Below are 21048 nucleotides of genomic sequence, written 5' to 3' on the forward strand. Positions count from 1 at the left end.
ACCCGTCAGAGCTCTCATACAAGATGACGACCTTACTCTCTGAATATATATATATTAATCATATTTCTTCAATCTTAGCAGTTAATTCAAAATTTAAAAAAGAATCTTTACCAGGAATTGTTTTGAATGCAACCTTGTCGGGTATTTTCTTCCATCCACAGATACTGAGGACAAGACAAGTGGTGATCAGCTGCTGTTTCGCGTGAACAACCAGGAGAAGTCAAAGGTCATCAACCGGGCCACCCTGGTGCTCAAACTGCGTTCCACGTCTGAATGGAAGAGTAAGCTCCGCCCTGACCTGCCCCAGCGGGACAAAGGGTACATGGCCAAGCCGGACGGCCAACCCCAACAGACCCGCAGGAACAAAAAGAAAAATCTTCGGCTGCTGACGACGACCAAGCAGCAGCAACAACAACCACAGAATGAGGACAAATCGCTCAGTAGTAACAACAAGCTCCCGGAGCCAGGCCTGCCACCGAGTGAAAACGTGTCCGCGAAGAAGAGCAAAGGTCAGGACCGGCGCAACCGGAAGAAGAAGAAGAGGCAGCAGCACATCAAGGTGCAGGTGCAGGCTTTGAACGAGGATGGCAAGTTCCACCGAGTGACCGTGCAGCGCGTGACACTGAACTCTAGGGCGCAGTGGATAGACATTCAGATCCCTGCCTCCATCGTGGCACGTGCTGCACAGTCGGCCAATCAAACTCTCGTGCTCAAGGTCCGCTGCAAGCGCTGTCACGAGCGGCGCATCTTCATCGAGTCCGTCTTCCCGCGCGGGCGTCACGGCCACAAGGATGCGCGCGCATCCGCGGAGGAAGACCTTAACCCCGATCGTCCATACCTTATCATCAAGAATGCAGAGCCACCACCCACGGATCCGTCGCTGGTTTTGAGGCGACTCACCAGGGCTGTTGCTGCTGGTGGTGATGGTGGTGATGGTGGCGGCGCAAGCGGAAGCGGAAGCGGCTTCTGCCCTGCGTTGAGTCGTCATGGCTACCAGACACTCTCCTGCTGCGCAGAGCGCATGCAGGTGACTTTCCGAGACTTTGGCTGGGACCACTGGATCGTGTATCCACCCAGCTTCTCCACGGTCGTTTGCGTGGGTGTGTGTGCGGGTGGCAGCGTGGCTTCTGTGACTGGACGTGAAGAGGGTGGAGCCTCTGCCAGTAGTTCTGGTGAAACCCTTGCATCCACCTGCCAACCCAATGAAAGCTCGGCCCTGACCTTGGTTTACCAACGGGATCCCAGCACCCTTGTGGTCGCGACGATCCCGGATCTCATCAACCACAACTGCGCATGCCTGCCGACATGAAAGACGCTTCCGGTTCTGAATTAGGATCGGACACCACTGATCACGGATTCCCAATCCTCACAGCAACTACAGAATAATAATGATAATAATGATAACAATAATAAACCCGACATTAGAATCTGTTCAAAAGTTTCAGAAAGCGACACAGCTTGGCGTTCATCGTGACGATGATGAAGTTCCTAAACAAAATTTACAGGAATGGAGAAAATGTCTAAACTAAACACTGCGATTGTTCAGCAGTGTCCAAGACTAGCAATGAACAATACAACTGATGAATAAGACAGTGTTACATACAGGCCAACTAACGTGTGTTGGGCTGGTATTTAATTTGTACATTTTTTTCTTTCAAAAAACAAATTTTGTTTGTGAAGGCGGGTTTTTTTTATATTTTTTTTTTCTTTTTTTTAGCTTTTTGTAGAACGGTTTATGAACATGTCATAATGAGCTAAATGAACATGGACTTCAAGAAGTCAGGGTGATGAAGCTGAAAGAGCTTTTAAGTATTTTGAAGCATCAGGTGAAATGAGAGAATGATTTTTCACCTTTGCCATCTGTTAATCACAACAGGGGGTAGGGGTGGTAGCGATTGTTTGTTTACCTTTTATTATCTGCAGACACATTCTGAACGACAAATTCTTGTTAGTTGCTTTACTAATACAAACATGGCTACTACCACTGCGGGGTTAAAAGCAACAGCAAAAATCATCATCATCATCATCATCATCTCATCATCATCATCATCATCATTATCATCATCATTATTATCAACATGGTCGTCATTTTCATCATCGCCTAGGTCTTCAAGCATCACCCATGTTCCTGCGGTTGACAACGGTTCGGAATGAGTGTGAAGACACTGCACGAAGTACAAAAGAATTGGTCTCGTGGCTGTTGCTGAAAAATGTAAAAACTCTCTCACGCGCTCGAGTGAAGAGGGTCCTCATCCCAGTCGGCGTCAGCCCGCCATGTAAACACTTGTGGTCTGAAGTCAGGCGCTCAGCCACATGATGAAATTAAGCATGGCTTTTCAAAAATGCTTTTTCTCAAAAAAAGTTGGACCAGGACGAGTTAACTTCGGCATTGCACAAAAATTAGAGAAAAAGTCAGAGCTAAAGCTTCAGTTGATTTTTTTTTTTTTTTTTTTTTTTTTTTTTTTTTTTGAGGGGGAGTAAACCATTTCGGGTGTGTACTTCATTATTCATCACAGTGTTCTTTCGTGATCTTTTGTCGTGAGGCAGTTTTCATCCAATACATTGACTGGCCCCATTGCCGCACTTCTTCGAAATGGTCGACAAAATAATTTGTTTGAATAGTTTGATAATTGGTTTTCTCGTGGCACGAAGTGTGCAGACCTGTTAGCTTTGTATGTGTGCTTCGGGAAGAGGGACTTAGCATCAAGGTACAACCTGCTCGTTGAAGTCAAGTTTGAAACGAGCTTTCATCATCAACGCACAATGTTCTCGTCCATCTTAAATTTTGAACAGCTTGGTTGAGGTTGACCTTTCAGCTGGTAAGTTGCTGGACAGGTTTATCAACATCACCAGCTGAGTTATACTAGCACAAAAACTTCTCTCTCTCTCACTCACACACACACACACCTTTCCTTTAAAGTTTGTAGGTGTTTGTAGTCCTCTTGTAGCCAAAGAAATACTGAGAATCGTTCTTATTCCGCGGTGATTCCATGTCTCCCTCGTTAACTGTACTTCCAACACCTCCGTCTCTAATTAACAACAAACGGTCAAGACGCCATCTTGCTTTTCAAGATCACTTCCGGTCCAGGACATCCATTGACGTCTGCTGCCAACGAGTTTTCTTGTGGACACCCCACACTGAATGGATTCTCTCAAGACAGATGATCGACCTTCTACTGGTCAGCATGACCGAGATTTCTTCACCTGTCAGTGTGATGTCTGCCGTTCACTGGCTGGACACAGAGCCAACCAAATAATAATAATAAATTTGTAAAACTTATTTCTGTGTGCGGAGGCGAGTTCAATGTGCTCATTGTACACGACTGTTATAAAATTTCAGGCTCATTCCGTGGTCAAACATCAATAACCATGAGGCCTTGCGACTGCGGCATTCTGCCCACCCTGGACACACGACTGTCCGCGTCCTACCATCTGTCTTCAAGCCGAGCTCAGCCGCCCCCTCATGTCATTCTCCATTCCAGACACATTAAGGGTGCAGGTTGGTAAATGATGCACAGGGGATTTTTTTTAAATCCCTGCTACCCCCTACCCTTTCTGAGAATGTAATGTTTATTAGTAGGTGGGGGATGATGTCAGCAAAGCCCGGCCATTAATTAAATAATCAGTTCCACAAGTGTTAATGGAGGTCATTTTGTCAAACGAATTTCTTGAGCTGTGAAGCTACAGCAACTGACTACAGAAACTGCTGACACTGCACGGCTGTGATTTACTATTATTGTTGTTATTCTTGGGTGACGTGCACAGAAGACGCCAACGCAGACGTCACGAATCGTTAGAAGTGTCTGTCACCGCGACCTGCTCTCCCGCCCTCGCCCTCGACAACAAAAGTCGGTAGATTTATTGTTGACATTTTTGTGGGAGGTTTTTTTTTTATTATTATTATTTATTATTATTGAAAAACCCGCTCTGGACATTTGACGCACATCTCGTCACTTTATTGTCTTCTTCTTTTTGTCTACAATTCTACAGTTGCGATGCTCATAAATCCGAAATTACTGGTTCTATTTAAGAAATTTCTATTTCCAAGGCCAGACGGTATTTATCTATTTATTCGTTCGTCTGTTCGTTGTCAGCAGTTAAAGTTGTAGTCACCGCTTCAAGGGTGGATTATTGCGGTCGTAGTGATGGCTGGGTATGCGACTGAAGCAGCGAGTGCATGATGCGGGGGAGTGTGTGTGTGTTTTAGTATTTTTGTTAGGACAGAGGATGTGAGAAATCTCTGACATTAACCTCTTATCTGTTGTGTTCGGCAATGTTCCAGTGGTGTCTCCTCAGTGTTTGCCAGCGGGGTGGGTCTGCGCTGTTTCACGAGTAATAGGCTGAGTCCGCTTGGCGCAGGGTGGATCACGCTCTAGAAACTGGAGAGGTCCTTTCCCCTCGACCCCACCCGCCACCCGCCACTCTCCCAGCACAGGGCCGGATTGGCTTTGAGGAGAATGTCCTTCTTGAGAGGTGATTGTAGAAGAGTCGTGCCAGGATTGTGCCTGCTATGGAAAGCAAAGAACTATCACTGATCCTTTGCAGGACTGGCGGCTGCACTTAGTAGACGTGTCTGTGCTGGCATCCTGGAGTTGCTCAGAGTTTCATTCCACATGAATGGGTCGTCTGCTGCAACAAAGTCACACCAACTGCTATGTGAAGCTCGGTAGTTGCCATCTGATTGCATGATGACCTTGTTGACTTCCTTTTCTTTGGGTGGCGGGTGTGGATGGGGGAAGGTCTGGTGGCGCAACGGTTAGCGCCTGTCACCAACACAGTGAAGGTTGTCTGTCCTGAGTTCAGCTCTCGTCTCAGGCACGCTGTTCTTTCTCTGATTGTGGCATCTGTTTACAGGGCTGGCTGGCTTCTTGTGGATATAGCCTTAGTTGCTGGCTTCGTAAAACACCGATCACCAACCCTCTCTTTGGGTGGCGGGTCAAAGTTGTAGTTCGTCTCCACCTTGGGGAAAGCAGGCAATGTTTTCATTATTATTAGAGGAGGGGGGGCGGCTTAGGGCACCGTCGAATGCAGGTGTTGCTTTTCAGTTAGAAGCTTTGTCTCATCATCACTCAGGATCGGGGACGATGATTGTGGACCAGAGCTTTGAAAACATTGTAGAAGAGCTTGAGGTCGTGTTTTCGGCAGCTTTCCTCCTGTCAAATCTCGCCAAGCCTCTTCTTTACCTTGGCTCCAAAGCTGAAGTGTGCTCCCTCTTATGGGGTGTTGTAGTCATTGTGATGTGCGCAGAAATGTCTGCCTTTCTCTAACAGTATTACCTTGATTTCTACGTGACTTTGTCAATTCATTCTTGATGACGGCTGGTGACACAAGGTGTTCCAAAATTAACTGAGTGGACTACATCTTGGAAGGATTTCTCAATGCCAGACTCGACGCAGGGGATGTCCTGCAGCTTTCTGGCCAGGGCAAAAGTGAACTTTTTTGCATTTCTGTTGATCGACAATTTGTAGACATTGTTCTTCCTTGTATTCCTCTGTCCCTGTGGCCTTCGCTTCGACAGGATGCACAGGTTCAGTTCGGACACGATGACCCTAGGACCTGAGTAGTCCAGGATTCGGCAGTCCAGACAGTTGGAGACAGGTCGGGATGATGTGGATGGCCAGGATATCATGTGTCTCACAATGCCATTAGTGTACTCCACTGCTGGGGTCGCCTTATTATGTGATGGGCCAGTGGCTTTCACATTGTCTACCGGGCCCAGTCTTTAACATACTACATGTATAGGGTATACAGAAACCCTGACATACTAGGGTAGACAGCCCCTTGCATACCATGGTAGACAACCTGAATTTGGTCACTATGGGTTTGGGACCCTCCAGCTACCATCACCAGGTTTAACAGGCAGGGTGCACATGCTGTTGCAGGCAAACAGCTTCTGCAGGTACTGGTGATAGGACGAAGGGACTACCGATGCATGAGCTATCCTAAGAACACAACAGTTTCCCACACCAGAGCTACTACCCCTGTCTGTCCATCCCATACACCCCATTTATGAGCTACATTTATACAAATTATGTGCTGTATTCGTATTCACAAATTATCTGTTTGTATCAACTTTCTTTAAAACAGTTTCTAGGTAGGCTCTTCGAAATATTGAAACCAAAGACCAATCATTAACACATCCTCATTCAACTGTGTACCATCATATAAAAGCACAATAATTTAATATGAAGTCGGTAATTAATATACACTATTTAAAACTTAAACTTATACAAATAATAGTCGTAGTACTTGGATACAGTTAACAAGTGTGTTAAAACTTCAGCAGACTGTACAGATTTAGCAGTATACACACATTCACACAAGTATTCATGCTCAATAATAACAACAGTTATATCTGCTGAAGGCATTGAAAACTAGAAGTTCACTAGGTAAATAAATTTCAGCCAATTCTAAAGTTTTGAAAATAGTATGACAGTCAAGTCTCCTACCTCCTCAGTTAAATTTGAAAGTATGGTTGTGTATTTTCATGTAGGCTTTGCATGTATATCACTTGTTGAATTGTGCATTGAATGTTATGGAAACCATGCTTTCGTCTTTACAGTAAGAGCCATATGTTCCTCACATTATTTTACCTTCTCAAAGAATCTAGAAAATGCTGTATGGTAAGTGACCTATCAGCGTGTCGCCTCCTAGATTTTCACAAATCATGTTATCCATGTGACTTTTTTTTTCTTTTAGTAACTTTGAAGAAGAAAAGGTAATACAGTGTAACAGCCCTAAAAGCAGTGAATTGCAAGTGGTTCATCATATCTAAGGCATAGCATGTGAAATATGGGGCCCACTCCTCTCTTTCCACTGCCTTTCATCCTCCATGATCAGGTAGTTATGTGGGGGGAAAGAGATGAGACCTTTTCCAATCAGGGGCCTCAAGCCAGTGACCTACCATGTGCAACACACAAACCACCAGCCTAAAGAACTTCTTTACCTTATAGATAGTGAATATAATCCTCTTCATGTGCTCTTCCATAAAATAATACCAGTTAAATAACAGCATTATTTAATTCTTGTTACTAAGCTTTAACTAATTTTTGTTTCATTAAGCAAATTTAAATGGCACTTCTGCATGATCAAATTTATTTGTTTGTTTCTATAGTCTTGATGATTATTATTCTGTTTCTCATTGTCTTGCAGTCTATGACTTACAACTTTTATGATGGTTTCAAAGTGAAAGGTATATAATTCATGAGTCAATGTGCAATATCATATGATTTATGATATCAAATGTGCAATAGTGTGCTTTATCTTACCATACCAAAGACTGGTACAATGTATAAGCATTCATCAAAGGGTTACAACAACTGAGTCAGAGCTAGTAACCATCCTGATTTTTTTTTTAATAGAAGTCTTGACGCCACATATTTTGGGTAATTTTTTTTTAATATGGTCATTGACAGAACAGTATTAACTGAATTCTGTTATTCCCAATGGGAATCTTATAAAACAGTGATTTTACCCTAGTAAGGCATATGAGAAGAAAACTCAACACGTTTGCATGTACACACATGCATGGGCACAGACCAGTTCACATCCACAAATACACACAAACACACACATACTTTCTCTCTTTGCCTTCTTTAAAAAAATATTTTTAAAGGGTACCTTAAAATTCTATTAAGAGATTCATTTCCTAATTTCACTTGTTTAATTTACATAATTTTTTTCATTTTCAACGTTACAAAACTGAAGTTATTTAAATGCTAGTTATTTTTTTACACTTTCTCTGAAAATATATGCCTCATCCCTGTCAGCAGTTTTAAGGGAATCTGGAAACATCAATAAAAATTCCAGTATTGTGTGTGGGAGTGGCATTCCGCTCCAAAATGGTTGGATACTGTTATTGTTATATGTGAAAATTGTTGACATTTTAATTCTGTTAACAGGAAACAAAAAGGAGGATTAAAATACAAATCTAAACAAATGATCGTTGTCTGCTTATTTTCTGCACTCTCTTTACATTTTTTCTTTAAGTTTGTTTTTGGGCTTCTTCTTCCAAGAAATGTAAGTCAGTGGATAGAGGGAATTTGTATTCACAGACTGCATGTTAAACCAACTCTTAAAGGATCAGGCCATTGTTTGACAACTTGCATTGAGAAATAAGTAAAATTCACAAATCCTAGTTTTACATGTCCTTTTTTTCCATGAAAAATTATTACAAAATTATAAGATTAAAAACTGATGCAAATATATCATTCTATACAATAACATTATTTTTAAGGTGCTTAACAGTGATTTAGAAGGGAACAAAACTGACTGATGACAATGTTTATTCATATTCTGAGAATGCAATCACTTGTACCTTAAGATTTAATATCAGTTAACAAAAAGGCTGTATTCCAAGCTCCACACCACACCTGCTGGACTGTTGTTTCTATGTCTGAAAAGTGGACAGGAAGAAATTTGTCCATGTTGTTAGCATGGTGGTGTCCAAGCTGTCCATATCTGTTCCAACCAGCAGTGAAAACCTTACCACATCCTGAAATTAAACAGAACTTGATATGCTACCACACAAAACTTGTAGTCACATGGAGTTTGAAATCATTATTGTTTTTTATGTCAATGAATGTCAAATATATATATAAATGCACTTGTGAGAAGGTCAGGCCATTATTCTAAACTAATAAAGTTGCAAATTTAATCAGAAATTATCAAAACTATGCATCAATGAAATATTTAAGATTACATGCTAAAAATCCACTCATCACTGTCATGTTTCTCTCTCGCTCTTGCTCTCTAATGACCTTCATATCTAAAGACCCTTTCCCTGCTAAGAAGAAGCATCAATATTCCTAAGAACAAAGTTCAGACTGCTGATTCACATGAAAACTCCCATAACCTGGTGAAAACTCTTTTTGGAAATTAAGATTTGATAAAATGGCCAAAATTCAAACCATTTCCTGTAATAAATCTGCACTAAGAAAAAGGTCAACTCATTAAAGTCCTTTGGCTGGGATATACTCGTTTCTCCTTAAGAAAATTAAACAATTCGTGGACTAATATAAAGATTATGCTTCAAAAAAGTTAAAGATTGTACACCATACCCATTAGTTTAATCAAGTCTAATGGACTTTGCAAATGAAAGGAAACCTATACAAGTTAGAAGAAACAAAATCATGACCAAAAGACATTTTCAACCTCTTTTTATATGGCAAAATATACTAGCAAACAGTGGGAAAACAGTCCATATCTCTTTTCTAGCCTCTGCAACACACACACACATGTGCATGTGTATATATATACACACATATTAGTGTTAAAATTACACTGAAGTCCAGAACTCCACAAACAACCATGAAGGAGAACAGCTCTAAGACTGTTTAATGGTGACCACACCATTTTCTATCAGCTTATAAGATCTTGCAGCCTCACGGTGTATCTCTCCAGGTTAAAATCTTTCTCCTGTGGCGGTAGCAGACTGGAAGTGGTCCATTGTGTCTAGAAATTTCCCTTTTATCCTTCCTTTACCTTTCCTGTTAAATCAGGTATCGATTTCAGCTGTATGGGCAAGACGGTGGGGATGGAGGAGTAAGATTTCTTGTCACAGGCCTAGGTATGCTTCAAACCATCAACCCTCTGCTCTAAAGTTAAGTGTACTAACTACCAGGCTCCAAGCTTCCGTTCTAAGCAACATAAACTCTGTCGGCCTCTTCTTACCTCTCCTCTAAACAACATAAATAGGAGCAGCCTCTTCTTACCTGACAGCACAGCTGTATGTCTAGTTCCACAGGCTGCTGCCACCAAGATAATAGATTCTGAACCGATGGGCACATACTCTGGGCATAGATGGAGACTACAACCATGCTGATGTTCCTCTCTCTGTTCATCTTCCTGCATCTGCTTGCATTTCTTTTGCTGTATGGCAGGGCTGGGCAGTCCCAGTTGCCCAGATTCATTCCAGCCCCACATATACAGATCCCCATCTACTACATAGTCATAATAAAGTGGATTATATATTGCATTTCTCAACTGAAGAGTGGACTCATTGTACACAAAGACATACAAATTCAAAATAGCGCATCTTCAAATACATCATCAATTATGCAGAGACAAAAGCAGACAGAAATAGCGCAAACAAATTTGCTGCACACAAGCATGCCACAACAACACTGCCTTAATAAAGATAACAATAAGGTTGGGAAGTCACAGCGAGGCAGAGTCCTCAGACTGTTGATTGAATGACTCAAAGACACAAATCTCAGCAGACAAAGCAATCCTAGTGCACACAGCTCAAGAAGCCCAGTCCAAGTATTAATGCATGTCCAAACCACAACTGTCTGGCACGCACACAGATTGCTAGTAGAAATATTGCATCAACACAGTCTTAAGCAGTACACATTGGTGGTTTCGGTCTACACTGTTGACAGAGAAGGACCCAGAATCTAAAATGTAGCAAACAATTCAAGCAAGTGGCTGGAGATGAGAAAGTGTCAACTCGGAAGTGTAGAAGAGATGTTGCTGTACAGGCAATATAAAAATGAAAGAACAATGAGTGTCTGCTGCAAAATGTTCTTGCACAATGTTTAACAAACAGCAAAGCCAGATAAAACAAGAAAAACAAAATATTATAAGTCCTTCTTTTGAAACATTATCACTTTTTTTTCACAAGTCCTTATAATCTATTTTAATAATTTTCTGGCTTCTGTTTTGGTAAATTTTAGTTTCTGCCTTGCCTAGTGGCTCCCCTTGTTGCCTTTTCAGTTTGACTTTCCATGCAAATATTCCCACAATTTGCAATATGCCGCCCTTAAGCATCCACCTTTTAGACCTTTCAAAGAGTCAAAGGATGTCAAGGAAATCACATGCCCAGTAAATAAACACTAAAATAGCAATGACAGTATTGATGATGTCTCTCTGAGCCTCCCCAGGCTACTAATTCAAGGGATAGCACTACAGACCAACAGATGTGAGTGAAGAGTTATTCTGGAAGCTGCACACTGGGTTTAGAAAAAAAGTGCTGACACTGACATATTTGAAACCCTTGCATGGCATATGTAAAGATAAGAAATAATAATAGGGCCTCAAATAATGTGATGTCACTTACTTGAAATAGCAGCTGAGTGCCATCCTCCTGCTGCTACACACACACACCTCATACCCTCAAGGTCCTCAACCATTCGAGGCTGGCTTTCACTTTCTAGAGCACCGTGACCCAGCTGACCCCGGCTACATTTTATTCCAGACAGATCAAGTCAGCTATCCTTTAGATATCTGTACTCAAAATGTTATTATAAGTTTTGTTTTTTGAAATGAGTAATAAAGATGTAATCCTAAAAGGCATCAGTCAAATGACAGTTGTAACTTTCCACTTTGTAAATCAAATTTTATCCTTTTTTCTAAAATTATTTCTACTCATAAGAATGGATGCTAGTCCACTAAAAAGTATGGTGTAGTGTTAGGTAAATAAATGCTGTTATGCTACTACAAGCAAAGCTTCAGCAACATTATGAAACATACTGCAAGATTTAATAGAAGTTCAATGCTCAGAACAACACTGATACATGGTGCAAGTTTCTGAACTCTATCGAAGACGTGTTTTTAACTTAAACTCTGTAGTGTAGCAGCTTTAAAGTATTTAGTGTCTTGTCTGGATGTCCTATGTTCTTCATTGACAAACTCCAAAAGTCTACAGCATTGCTCATCCTTTAGGCATACCAGTTATATCAAGAAAAAAACCTCTTCTGTTTTCTTCTTACACAGCCTTGTTTAAGCTGCCATCACTCTTCTTTAGGTTTTACAGGTTCTCTGACCTAACAGTATGTTCAAACCAGGCCTTTCCACTCCTCTGCAGACACTTGCCTCTTTTCTGTTCCAAGAGTTAGCACAAAAACTGTTGGTGCACGCATGTTCACCCATTCAGCATCTACTTGTTGGAACTCTCTTCTGACATGTCACATCAGAGTGATTCTATAGTCATTCAGACATGCCCTTAAGATACACCTGTTCATGAAACATCTTGTTTTTAAGTCATAAATAATTGTTACAGGTCATTTACATCTTTCACTTTTTTTTTTTTTTTGTTTGGTATGCAACTGTTCATTGGGAAGAGCCCAATACAAATGTACATTATTATTTTATGCATTTACCTTCCACACCCAAAGGTAAAAATCCCTCCATGTTGTGACAAGAGTACTGTGTGCTCAAGACCACAACTAACATGTTGTATGGATAAACCTGAATCAATAGGAGTCAATTTCAGCTGCAGTGTACCATCAGCTGCTTCTTTTGCATCACATTTGATATTATCTGAGGTCAGAACACCCACTGATATGCCATCTGGAGACAACAACAATAGACAATTTTAACACCACTGTTTGCTTAATTATGCCATGGTAAGGTCAAGTCATAAAGTCAAGGTCGGGTGTCATACTCATCTAAAGGGCAATTCCAGCTCAACAACAGATTTTATACTATATACAGATGGGTATAAATGATCGCTGTATTACTGAGATAATAGCAGATACAACAAACGTAAAATTGTTTCTGTATAGTATCAATACCATACAAATTATTTGAAAATGGCTACATCACAGCAATCAGCTATTCAAAATATTGCTCATTATCCACAGGAGTCTCCTGGATAGGAATTCATATTAGCACCAAATGATAGTCATCTGTTCTGACTAAGGATCCTTAAAAAAAAAAAAAATTAATTTCCTTACCATAGCCTGCAAACAAAACTGTTTGTAGCACCACACACTGACCCTAGTGTCACTCCACTATAATCAGCAGATGATTCTGATTTCTCTGCTGGCATAATGGATATGGGGAGAATTTCCGTATGTGCTTCTGGAAGAAGAAGGTATTTTTCATTACTTTTTAAAAGAACATCATAGACAGTACTCCCCAGGAGCTCTATGTTGGACAGATGTAGTTGCAGTGTTTTGAGCCCTCCACTATAACCAGCAACAACTGTGTGATGAACTCTTCTGCAACAATCTTCTGCAACAGCAATTAATTTCAATCATTAAACTTTTTAAAATGAAAATTAAGAAGTGTCCTTTATATGTACCAATATAAAATTTATTTCATGTATGAAAATCAGAGCCTCTCTCTCTCACACACACACACACATATTAGGTATTTTCTCAAATTATAACATCAAAATTTTCTCTCTATTGTAAAGGTATGCTGCAATTTTTCTGAATAGCAGATTTTATTCACATATGCCCACCACTACTAACTTACAAAGGATGTTATAAGTGTTAAGCATATTCTGGAGCAACATGCATCCCCTTTGATGAAATGAGTATTCCTGTGAAATAAAGGTTATTACCTAGAAGAGATGAAAATGAAAGCGCACTTCTGGCCCAAGTGAAAGTCATATACTGCACTTTTATTGTGTTCTCTTTACATTTTCCAATGCACTTTAGGAAAAATATATTCATTGAGTCATAATTGATGGGAGCAATATGGATAACATTTTGTTCACCATTTAACTCATCCCACTTGTCAGCTTCTTTTTTCTTGTCAGCTGCTAGTGGGTAAAGTTCTGTTGTTCTCCCATGTTTCTGTAGGAGGTCGTCCTTAACATTTACCTTCACGGGTGTTACTTTGTCATGTTCATTTTCAGCAACACATTCCGAACTGTTTAGGTATTTCGTCTGACTTTTCGTGTCGTTTTCTTCTGCATTAAAATATGACAGCTGCCTCAACATTGCTGCCAAACCGTCACATTGGCCGAATCCATTAAAACCACATACGTAAATGCTATTCATAATTCATATATATATTTTATCAATTTACATTTAATACTTTTGGTCACGTTTTATATAAAAAAAAAATTCTTTCTTTTACGATATTGCGCTATACACAATACAAATACAGAATATCAAATTGTTCCATCAGTATGACTTGGATTCAAATAGCCATAAAGATTATGACCATGCATGCACTTTCAATGTAGTTTGTTCTACTGTCGTGCTAATTAAGTAGTCGTTAAACTAGATCGAGAGTTTCATTGGAAAAACTCGGCAATCAGGACAGCTAAATATTTACTTCGTTTTATCTTTATCAAACTTGTATTTTAAAATGTTCAAGTCTTTCAGTACGCTAACTGAAGTTTAACAACTTGCAAATAAGACACATGCCCGTGACAACAGCTGTTGTCTGCTAATACAATGGAATGGTGTCCCTTGCGTTGCTGCGGATGCAATATTTTGATACGTTATATTTCAAAATATACATTTTAAATCTCAATGCAAAATTTCAAGTAAAAAAATATTCAAAATCCTTTAAAAGATTTTATTCACAGCGTCTAAGAAACCAAATATTTTACTGCGGTCCTTAACAAATCCAAGATGGTGCTGGAAAGTACGCTTATCTGGTATGGAAAAATATAATTAACTATATCTTGAGATTATTCTCCTTTCGTTATTCGTGTAATAATTTTTTTTACAGATTGTTTTCTTTTGTGTTTTAAAATCACTTACTGTCATTGTCCAAATAATTTCAGCATTATTACTACAATCTTTCCATATCAGAGCATGAATGACAAAGCAATCATCAGTCGAGATTCAACGTTTGCGGTGCCGTAAATAATAGCTTTATACTAAGACAAGCATTATGCCTTTTGTTATTTAGAAACACATTCTCTTCCTGTTTAAATTTACTACTACTAAAATTACCAATTTTAAATAGGATAGAAGATCTGTCTTTCAAAAATACTTTTCAGTTGCTGTATTGAATATTGCAGTGTTGACAACAGCGATTACATGCGTAATGGAGACTTTGTGCCCACTCGCATGCAGGCTCAGCAAGATGCAGTTAACCTCATTTGTATGTCAAAAACACGTTCTAATCCAGAGAACAACGTTGGCCTACTCAAAATGTCACAGTATGTTTTTTGTTAATGTACTGTATAGTACCTAAAGTAATCATTAATTGCTGTATACTAATTAAAGTTCTTTAAAGCATTCACTCTTGCAATAGCAATATTAGGTGAACCTATACAAGCACACATGTCTGCTTAAACATATATATATACACAGGCGGTCCTCGACTTACGATGTTGTTCCGTTCCTACGTCGCGTTGTAAACAGATTTGGACTTTCATGGTGTCTTTGGTATTGCTGTCTATTTTATTAGCAGTAGTTTAAATGAGTACTTCTTTGACAGTGTGGAGGTTCTGGTGACATTGACATCAGATGTGGGGCGCATCTTGGCCCGCCTTCACCAGGTGCAACCCAAAGGCAACATCAGCTTCCTGACAGCAGTACGGGTTGCACATGTAAGTTGCAGCAGTGGTGTTGGTAATAATATGAAAGTGTTCCAGTGTACTTCTGCTAAAATAAAAGTTAGATTTGTATGCTGTCAATACGTTGCCATCACTTAGTGATTTTAATGATAATAAATTGAGATGTTGTTGGATAGTTAAATGAAAATGTAGGATGAAAGATTATTTCTTATATTATATATATTATTCTTGATCGGTACTTTTGGCTTGAATGTTACATTAAGCTACCTTTGAAGTACAATTTTTTCACACTGTTGAGATTGTGTTTTAATGAGAGGCAGGATTTTAGTTCTCTTTCTTTTTTTGTTTGTACAATGTTTCCATTGCATTTTGAAGTTCAAAAAAGAAGTGAAACCTTTGTTCTATGCCAGCTTGCCCTGAAACACCGTCAAGGCCGTAATCACAAAATGCGCATTGTCGTTTTCGTGGGAAGTCCTGTGGAGGAAGATGAAAAGGAGGTAAATACAAAGAGCTGATAAAGTTGTCGTATGGTTAGGAATAAAAACCAAATGCTACTCCCCAGGAGATATTTTTCCCCCCATCATTTTTCTATTTTACCAAGCACTGCTAATGCAGTCTCAGAATCTCTGGTTATTTTTCTTCTTTTTAACCTGTTTTGTGTCCAGCTATACCAATTAAACAAAGAAACCATGGTATTTACACATATAAACTTTACACATCTCACACAGGTGTAGGAGGTTGGGGGGAAAGAACATCTTCCTAAATTTGTGCATATGTATATAAAAATGAGGATTTTGCAAATTTTCCCCTTCAGGAAAAAATTTCTGCCTAAGGAAAAAAAAAAATGAAAAAGAATGTCGTAAGTAGAGTCTATAAACATTTTGAGCAAAGGTATTCAACACCCCTAACTCCTCTCTTACTCTAGGCAAGATAGCAGCACAATCAGAAGGTTTAGGGAGTTGAGAGGTGGAAAGATGTTTGCTAGTGATGATTGGTGTTGAGGAGATGGGGATCCTTCCTCCAAAATAAAAAATAGGGTGACATTTGAGATAGCTGCCATACCTCAGGAAATAAGGTCATACAACTAAAGGACCTTTTTATAGTCATGGATGTATTACTAGCAAGTCATGCAGGTTTTTGTTTAAAATGGATTAATCAGCACTTAATTATGGTTTGCACCCTTTTATCTTTTGCAGATTGTGAAAACAGCCAAAAAGTTGAAAAAAGAGAAGGTTAATGTAGACATCATTAATTTTGGAGAAGAGGTATGTATGATTGTTATCTGCTTTAGAGATATGATGTAATTTTCTGTGTATATACTTTTATTCACTGTTTAAGCCAATATGAGGAATATCTGGCCAAATCATGTTTTGAATATGCAAATGGCCTTTAATAGGAAAATGGCTCCATGGCTCATTTGCCTGTAATGACGTTCTTATTTAAAACATAGTTAGACCCACCCTATTAGAAGGCTCCAAAACGGATTGCAGGATTGAAGGTCTAATTCAGCGGTTAAAGGAAGACCTGGATGAAGGTCATATAAGTTGGCATTTATGCATTTGCTAATATAGTTTCTATTTTTATCACATGATATAAATTAGAACTCCTCTTCAAGATTCTGTTTTCCCCATCTCATCCTCATCCTATCTTTCTTTCTCTCTCACCTCTCTCTCATCACTTTATACAAATTTTACAACATAATTTCCTGTTTGTAAGCACAAAGATTTTGCTTACATGATTTTTATTTCTCAGGGTATCAACACAGATAAGCTCACGTTATTTGTGAATACAATCAACGGGAAAGATGGCACTGGGTAAGGAAATGTATTACTGATTCTGGCACTTTTTGTTCCTACAGCATCACTGCAGTTTTTATGTTTTATTTATTTATGGCAATGAGCAGCAGTGTAATTTACTAATAATTTAACTAATAATTTTTTTCTGTTCCAATGTTTAATACTTTCACTGCAGAAGTTCAAACTTTGATATGATGTAGTAGCACCCCACTATTGTCTGTAGTTTTTTCTCTCATCTCACATCCTGCAGCCATGATACAGTGTACATATATGTCATGCCCAAAACACAATATATTTTGACTGATTTCAAGTACTTGTATAATGATGTTGCAGCTCCCACTTGGTGACTGTACCACCTGGGCCTATGCTGTCTGATGCCCTCCTTAGCTCCCCTGTAATTGTTGGAGAAGATGGCAGTGGTGCTCCTATTCCTGGTGGCTTTGAATTTGGGGTGGACCCTAACGAAGATCCAGAACTGGCTCTGGTAAGAGACTTAGGCACTCAAAAATCCTGAATTGTGCAGTATTGCACAGTGTTTTCTTATTCTTTCTTTGGATTTGTTTGTCTTTATTTAAAATTATCCCGTGCCAACTTTTTGTCCATTGCATTCAGTGTCTTAGCATTACTTTTCAATCTCTCTGCCCTTCATCGTGCTTGTCTGCTTGACTAAAATTTTATTTTGGCCCTTTTAAAATAACCAGTGTGAAATGTTGTTTTTCACCTTGTCTGTGCATTTACAGCACTGTGTCTGAACAGTGCAGAAATGATTGGTAATGGCTCCGTTACTTTTCAGGCACTGCGAGTTTCCATGGAGGAGCAACGAGCTCGACAGGAAAGGGATGCACGAGAGGCTGTTACAGCATCAGTAGCAGAATCAGCTGCTCTTTCAACAGGTTTGAAGTGTACAAGATAACTTGTACTTAATTGGATACTATTTTCTTTTGTTTACAGCAGAAACCCACAAGAACATCTGTGGGAACTGCTCTCCATAGAGCAGAGTAACTAACAGTCCAGTAGTTGAGAAGATGAGGTGGCCAAAATAAATCCATGATGAGTTTTGTGCCATGGACAGAAATAGTGGAACCAGCTTACAAAGGAAAAAAATCACAGATTTTCAATGAAACTGATAAAAGCAGTTCAAGATTGCTACACTGACTTAGAAACTATTCAGTTTGGAAGGAAAGTACACATTTTTGGCATTATATTTGGTGTTCATGTCTCATTTAATTTAGCAACAAAAAACAATGCTTGAGCATCTGATGGTCTCCACAATCTCAATCAGGTTTGTCATGTGTCAGACTGGGAGCAGTTTTTTTATTTAACTCTCTTTTCTTTCAAGGGTTTGTTGTTTGTTTGTTTTTTTCTTTGCAGCATCAACTGAAGAAGCATTACTAGAGAAAGTACTGAATGTTTCTACAGCAGGGGAATCTGCTGGTACACCTGGCACAGTGGACTTTAATGCCATGAGTGAAGATGAGCAGATAGCTTATGCCTTACGTCTCTCCATGGAGAATACAGGTATAAAGTACAGTCCTTGACATTCTCTATGGTTACTCTCTTGTAACTCATAAGCAATCACTATTTTAAACAAAAACAGTTTGTAGAGTTGACAGAATTAGTGAACAAGGAAAGAAATTGTTACAGTTGATGGTTTTGCATGAATATTAGTCATTTTAATTTTAAGGAAATGTTTATTGACTATTTTAGCCTGAGTACAAAGCTTACATAGCATGGCAGTTGATTTAAACTTTGAGTTAGAGCTGGGACACAATTAAACGTGTTCTTATAAGGTGCTACCTTGTTTAACAACGTGCATTTGTTTTTCCTGGTTTTTTAGGAATGAGCTCTGAAGATGCATCTGCTACTCCAATGGAGGTGGATACAGACATGGGGGCTTTAGCAAGTGAAGATAAAAAGGTAAATTTGACATGGCATAACCAGTTGTATGTGTATGTTGAAGTTGTCACTTGGTGGCACTGCATTTATGTATGGTTGTTGTGTTATGGTTATGTATACATGGTTTAAAAGCTCAAGGAGCATGTGAGATGTTACCATATAGAGTATTTTCATGTATAGTGACATTGCTGTATCACCCTTCACTTGTAGTCTAGACTGATCTTCACTATTACCTTAGGGCTTAGCTTACCTGACACAAAACCATCCTCATATACTAACAGGGTGTTGCGGCCCTAAGCTCCTCAAAGGAGCAACAAGGAATAAACTAAACTAATAGGATATGACTAATGGAAACTTTTTGGGCATTATTAGTCATTTTGCTCTTCTGTTTACTAGGATGAAGATGATTATTCAGAGGTTATGCAAGACCCAGCCTTTCTGCAGAGTGTCCTGGAAAACCTGCCTGGTGTAGATCCCAACAGCGAGGCCATTCAGAGTGCCATGAGAACCTTAACCCATGATGCATCTTCAAAAGACAAGGATCAGCCCAAGAAAGAAAGCAAAAAGTGACAACTAATGTGGACAAAGATGTAATTGGGATTTTGACCAAAGTCTGCATGATGTCTTCTGTCCCTATAGTGTGTCTGTCAACAGATCCAATCAGTCCTTTTACTGTTCCTGAAAGATCCTTCCAAAACAGAATACTGTATCACCTGTGGATGATCAAGAAAATTTCTTATAATTCGTCAGCTTGAAACCCACTTCCTGAATAGTCTGCTACTTGTGACTTACGTCGTGCATTTCCTAGAAATATATGAGAAAGAGAGAATGTTTGAAAGGTTAAGTGTAAGGTGTTTAAAAAAGAATCTAGAGACTGTTCATTCAAACATTGTCTCTTCACTTTAAACTTTGATGGATTTGTTTTAATGGTTTTCATTTTAGATATAGTAGCACCGCATTTTGTGCTTAAAGTGCAGAAGTGGCTTTGAATTTCTCTCTAATTTGTGTGCAGCATCTGTTGGCTTGCAATAAACTTTACTAGGATATGTCTTGTTTAGTTTTAATTTCCTAATTCATTCATATTGCATCACACTGCCCTTTTTCACACAATCTGTATTCATTCAAAAGTTTGTTGCATTCTCACAGCTATATAAATTTTTTTTAATCGCACAATACAATAAGGGTATATTTTATTATTAAGAGAAATAGTTCAAATAACACTTCCTTTCCTGTTGTCTTTTTAGCTTTTTACCGTGGAAATCTGTTTCCAACACCAACAAGATCATTTCTGGGTGTTCCAGTTGGATTACTGCAACTCTCTGTAACCACCAACTGGACACAGGATCAGACTGATACTATTTGTCTTATGTAGACAAAAGGTGGACTGCAACACCCTTTTTTTGCCAGTTTGAGCTTGCATTGATTATAAGAGTAGCATACTGTGCAACCAATATCTTCATACCCATTTGAGCATACCAATACTTTACTCAGACTTGATGTGCTGGCCTGTCTGTGGCACACATCAAATGAGAGAAATTCAGCAGCTGCTTGCTCTTCTCTGATACCACCATCTGGAATTATCTTTCCCTGTCTCTTTGAACCGTTGACAGTTTCGTCCAGCTTCAAAACCCACTTATTTAACTCAGTCAATATTGCTATTTTGTTATTCATTTACATTTGTGTTTGTTGTGTGGTTGACTGTCACTTCAGTCTTTTGAGCAAAGTGCATTGAGCTTGCCTTTACGTGAAATGTACTCTACAAATTCAACTATTATTATTATTAAATCAACGTTCTAATCAGCATCTGTCTCTTGTATGTTACCAAAAAACTAATTTTGTAAACACTATCCACTTTGGTAATAACTGCTGTTGACATCTACTGTTAAGCATACATGACTGTTTATGAACATATCTTTAGATTGCTTCTGTTCACAGTTCAAGGTAGTGTGTTCAAGAAAATGGAAGCATTAGGAGTGATAGTTCACATGACAAGCTTACCAAAAAAAAACCCAAAAAAACTGCTTACTCCTAACACTTACGTAAAAAAGACAAAAACATCCATTTCTCTTTTTTTGAATTTCTCTGCACATCAAACACACTTCATGCTTCTCTTTGCCTATATGATGACATGCATGCAACACAATC

At 39.1% G+C, this 21048-nt stretch overlaps 3 protein-coding genes across 5 annotated transcripts in view; 2 read left to right on the top strand and 1 right to left on the bottom strand.

Moving 5' to 3' along the window:
* The window catches only part of LOC112564641 (protein decapentaplegic-like), a 28761-nt gene extending 20822 nt beyond the window's left edge, over positions 1–7939 (top strand). For all 3 annotated transcript variants that reach the window (XM_025239597.1, XM_025239598.1, XM_025239599.1), the window contains exon 4: positions 162–7939. In XM_025239597.1, the coding sequence (XP_025095382.1) occupies positions 162–1309 (1148 nt within the window). In that variant the 3' untranslated portion in view covers positions 1310–7939. The remainder of the gene's footprint in view (positions 1–161) is intronic.
* Positions 2441–13673, bottom strand: LOC112563931 (RCC1 domain-containing protein 1-like). Its single transcript, XM_025238404.1, has 6 exons — positions 13554–13673; positions 12882–12957; positions 12102–12291; positions 11060–11181; positions 9714–9941; positions 2441–8494 (listed from the first exon to the last, which is right to left on the bottom strand). Exons 1-6 carry the CDS (start codon positions 13671–13673, stop codon positions 8319–8321), a joined length of 912 nt encoding a protein of 303 aa, XP_025094189.1. The 3' UTR covers positions 2441–8318.
* A 621-nt stretch (positions 13674–14294) lies between these two features.
* Positions 14295–20704, top strand: LOC112564875 (26S proteasome non-ATPase regulatory subunit 4-like). Its single transcript, XM_025239969.1, has 11 exons — positions 14295–14341; positions 14711–14851; positions 15133–15244; positions 15622–15708; positions 16408–16476; positions 16964–17025; positions 17341–17491; positions 17801–17900; positions 18379–18525; positions 18845–18924; positions 19300–20704. Exons 1-11 carry the CDS (start codon positions 14316–14318, stop codon positions 19471–19473), a joined length of 1149 nt encoding a protein of 382 aa, XP_025095754.1. The 5' UTR covers positions 14295–14315; the 3' UTR covers positions 19474–20704.
* The last annotated feature ends 344 nt before the right edge of the window (positions 20705–21048 follow it).

The sequence above is a fragment of the Pomacea canaliculata genome, linkage group LG5 (genome assembly GCF_003073045.1).
Source record: "Pomacea canaliculata isolate SZHN2017 linkage group LG5, ASM307304v1, whole genome shotgun sequence".
Lineage (NCBI taxonomy): Eukaryota > Metazoa > Mollusca > Gastropoda > Architaenioglossa > Ampullariidae > Pomacea > Pomacea canaliculata.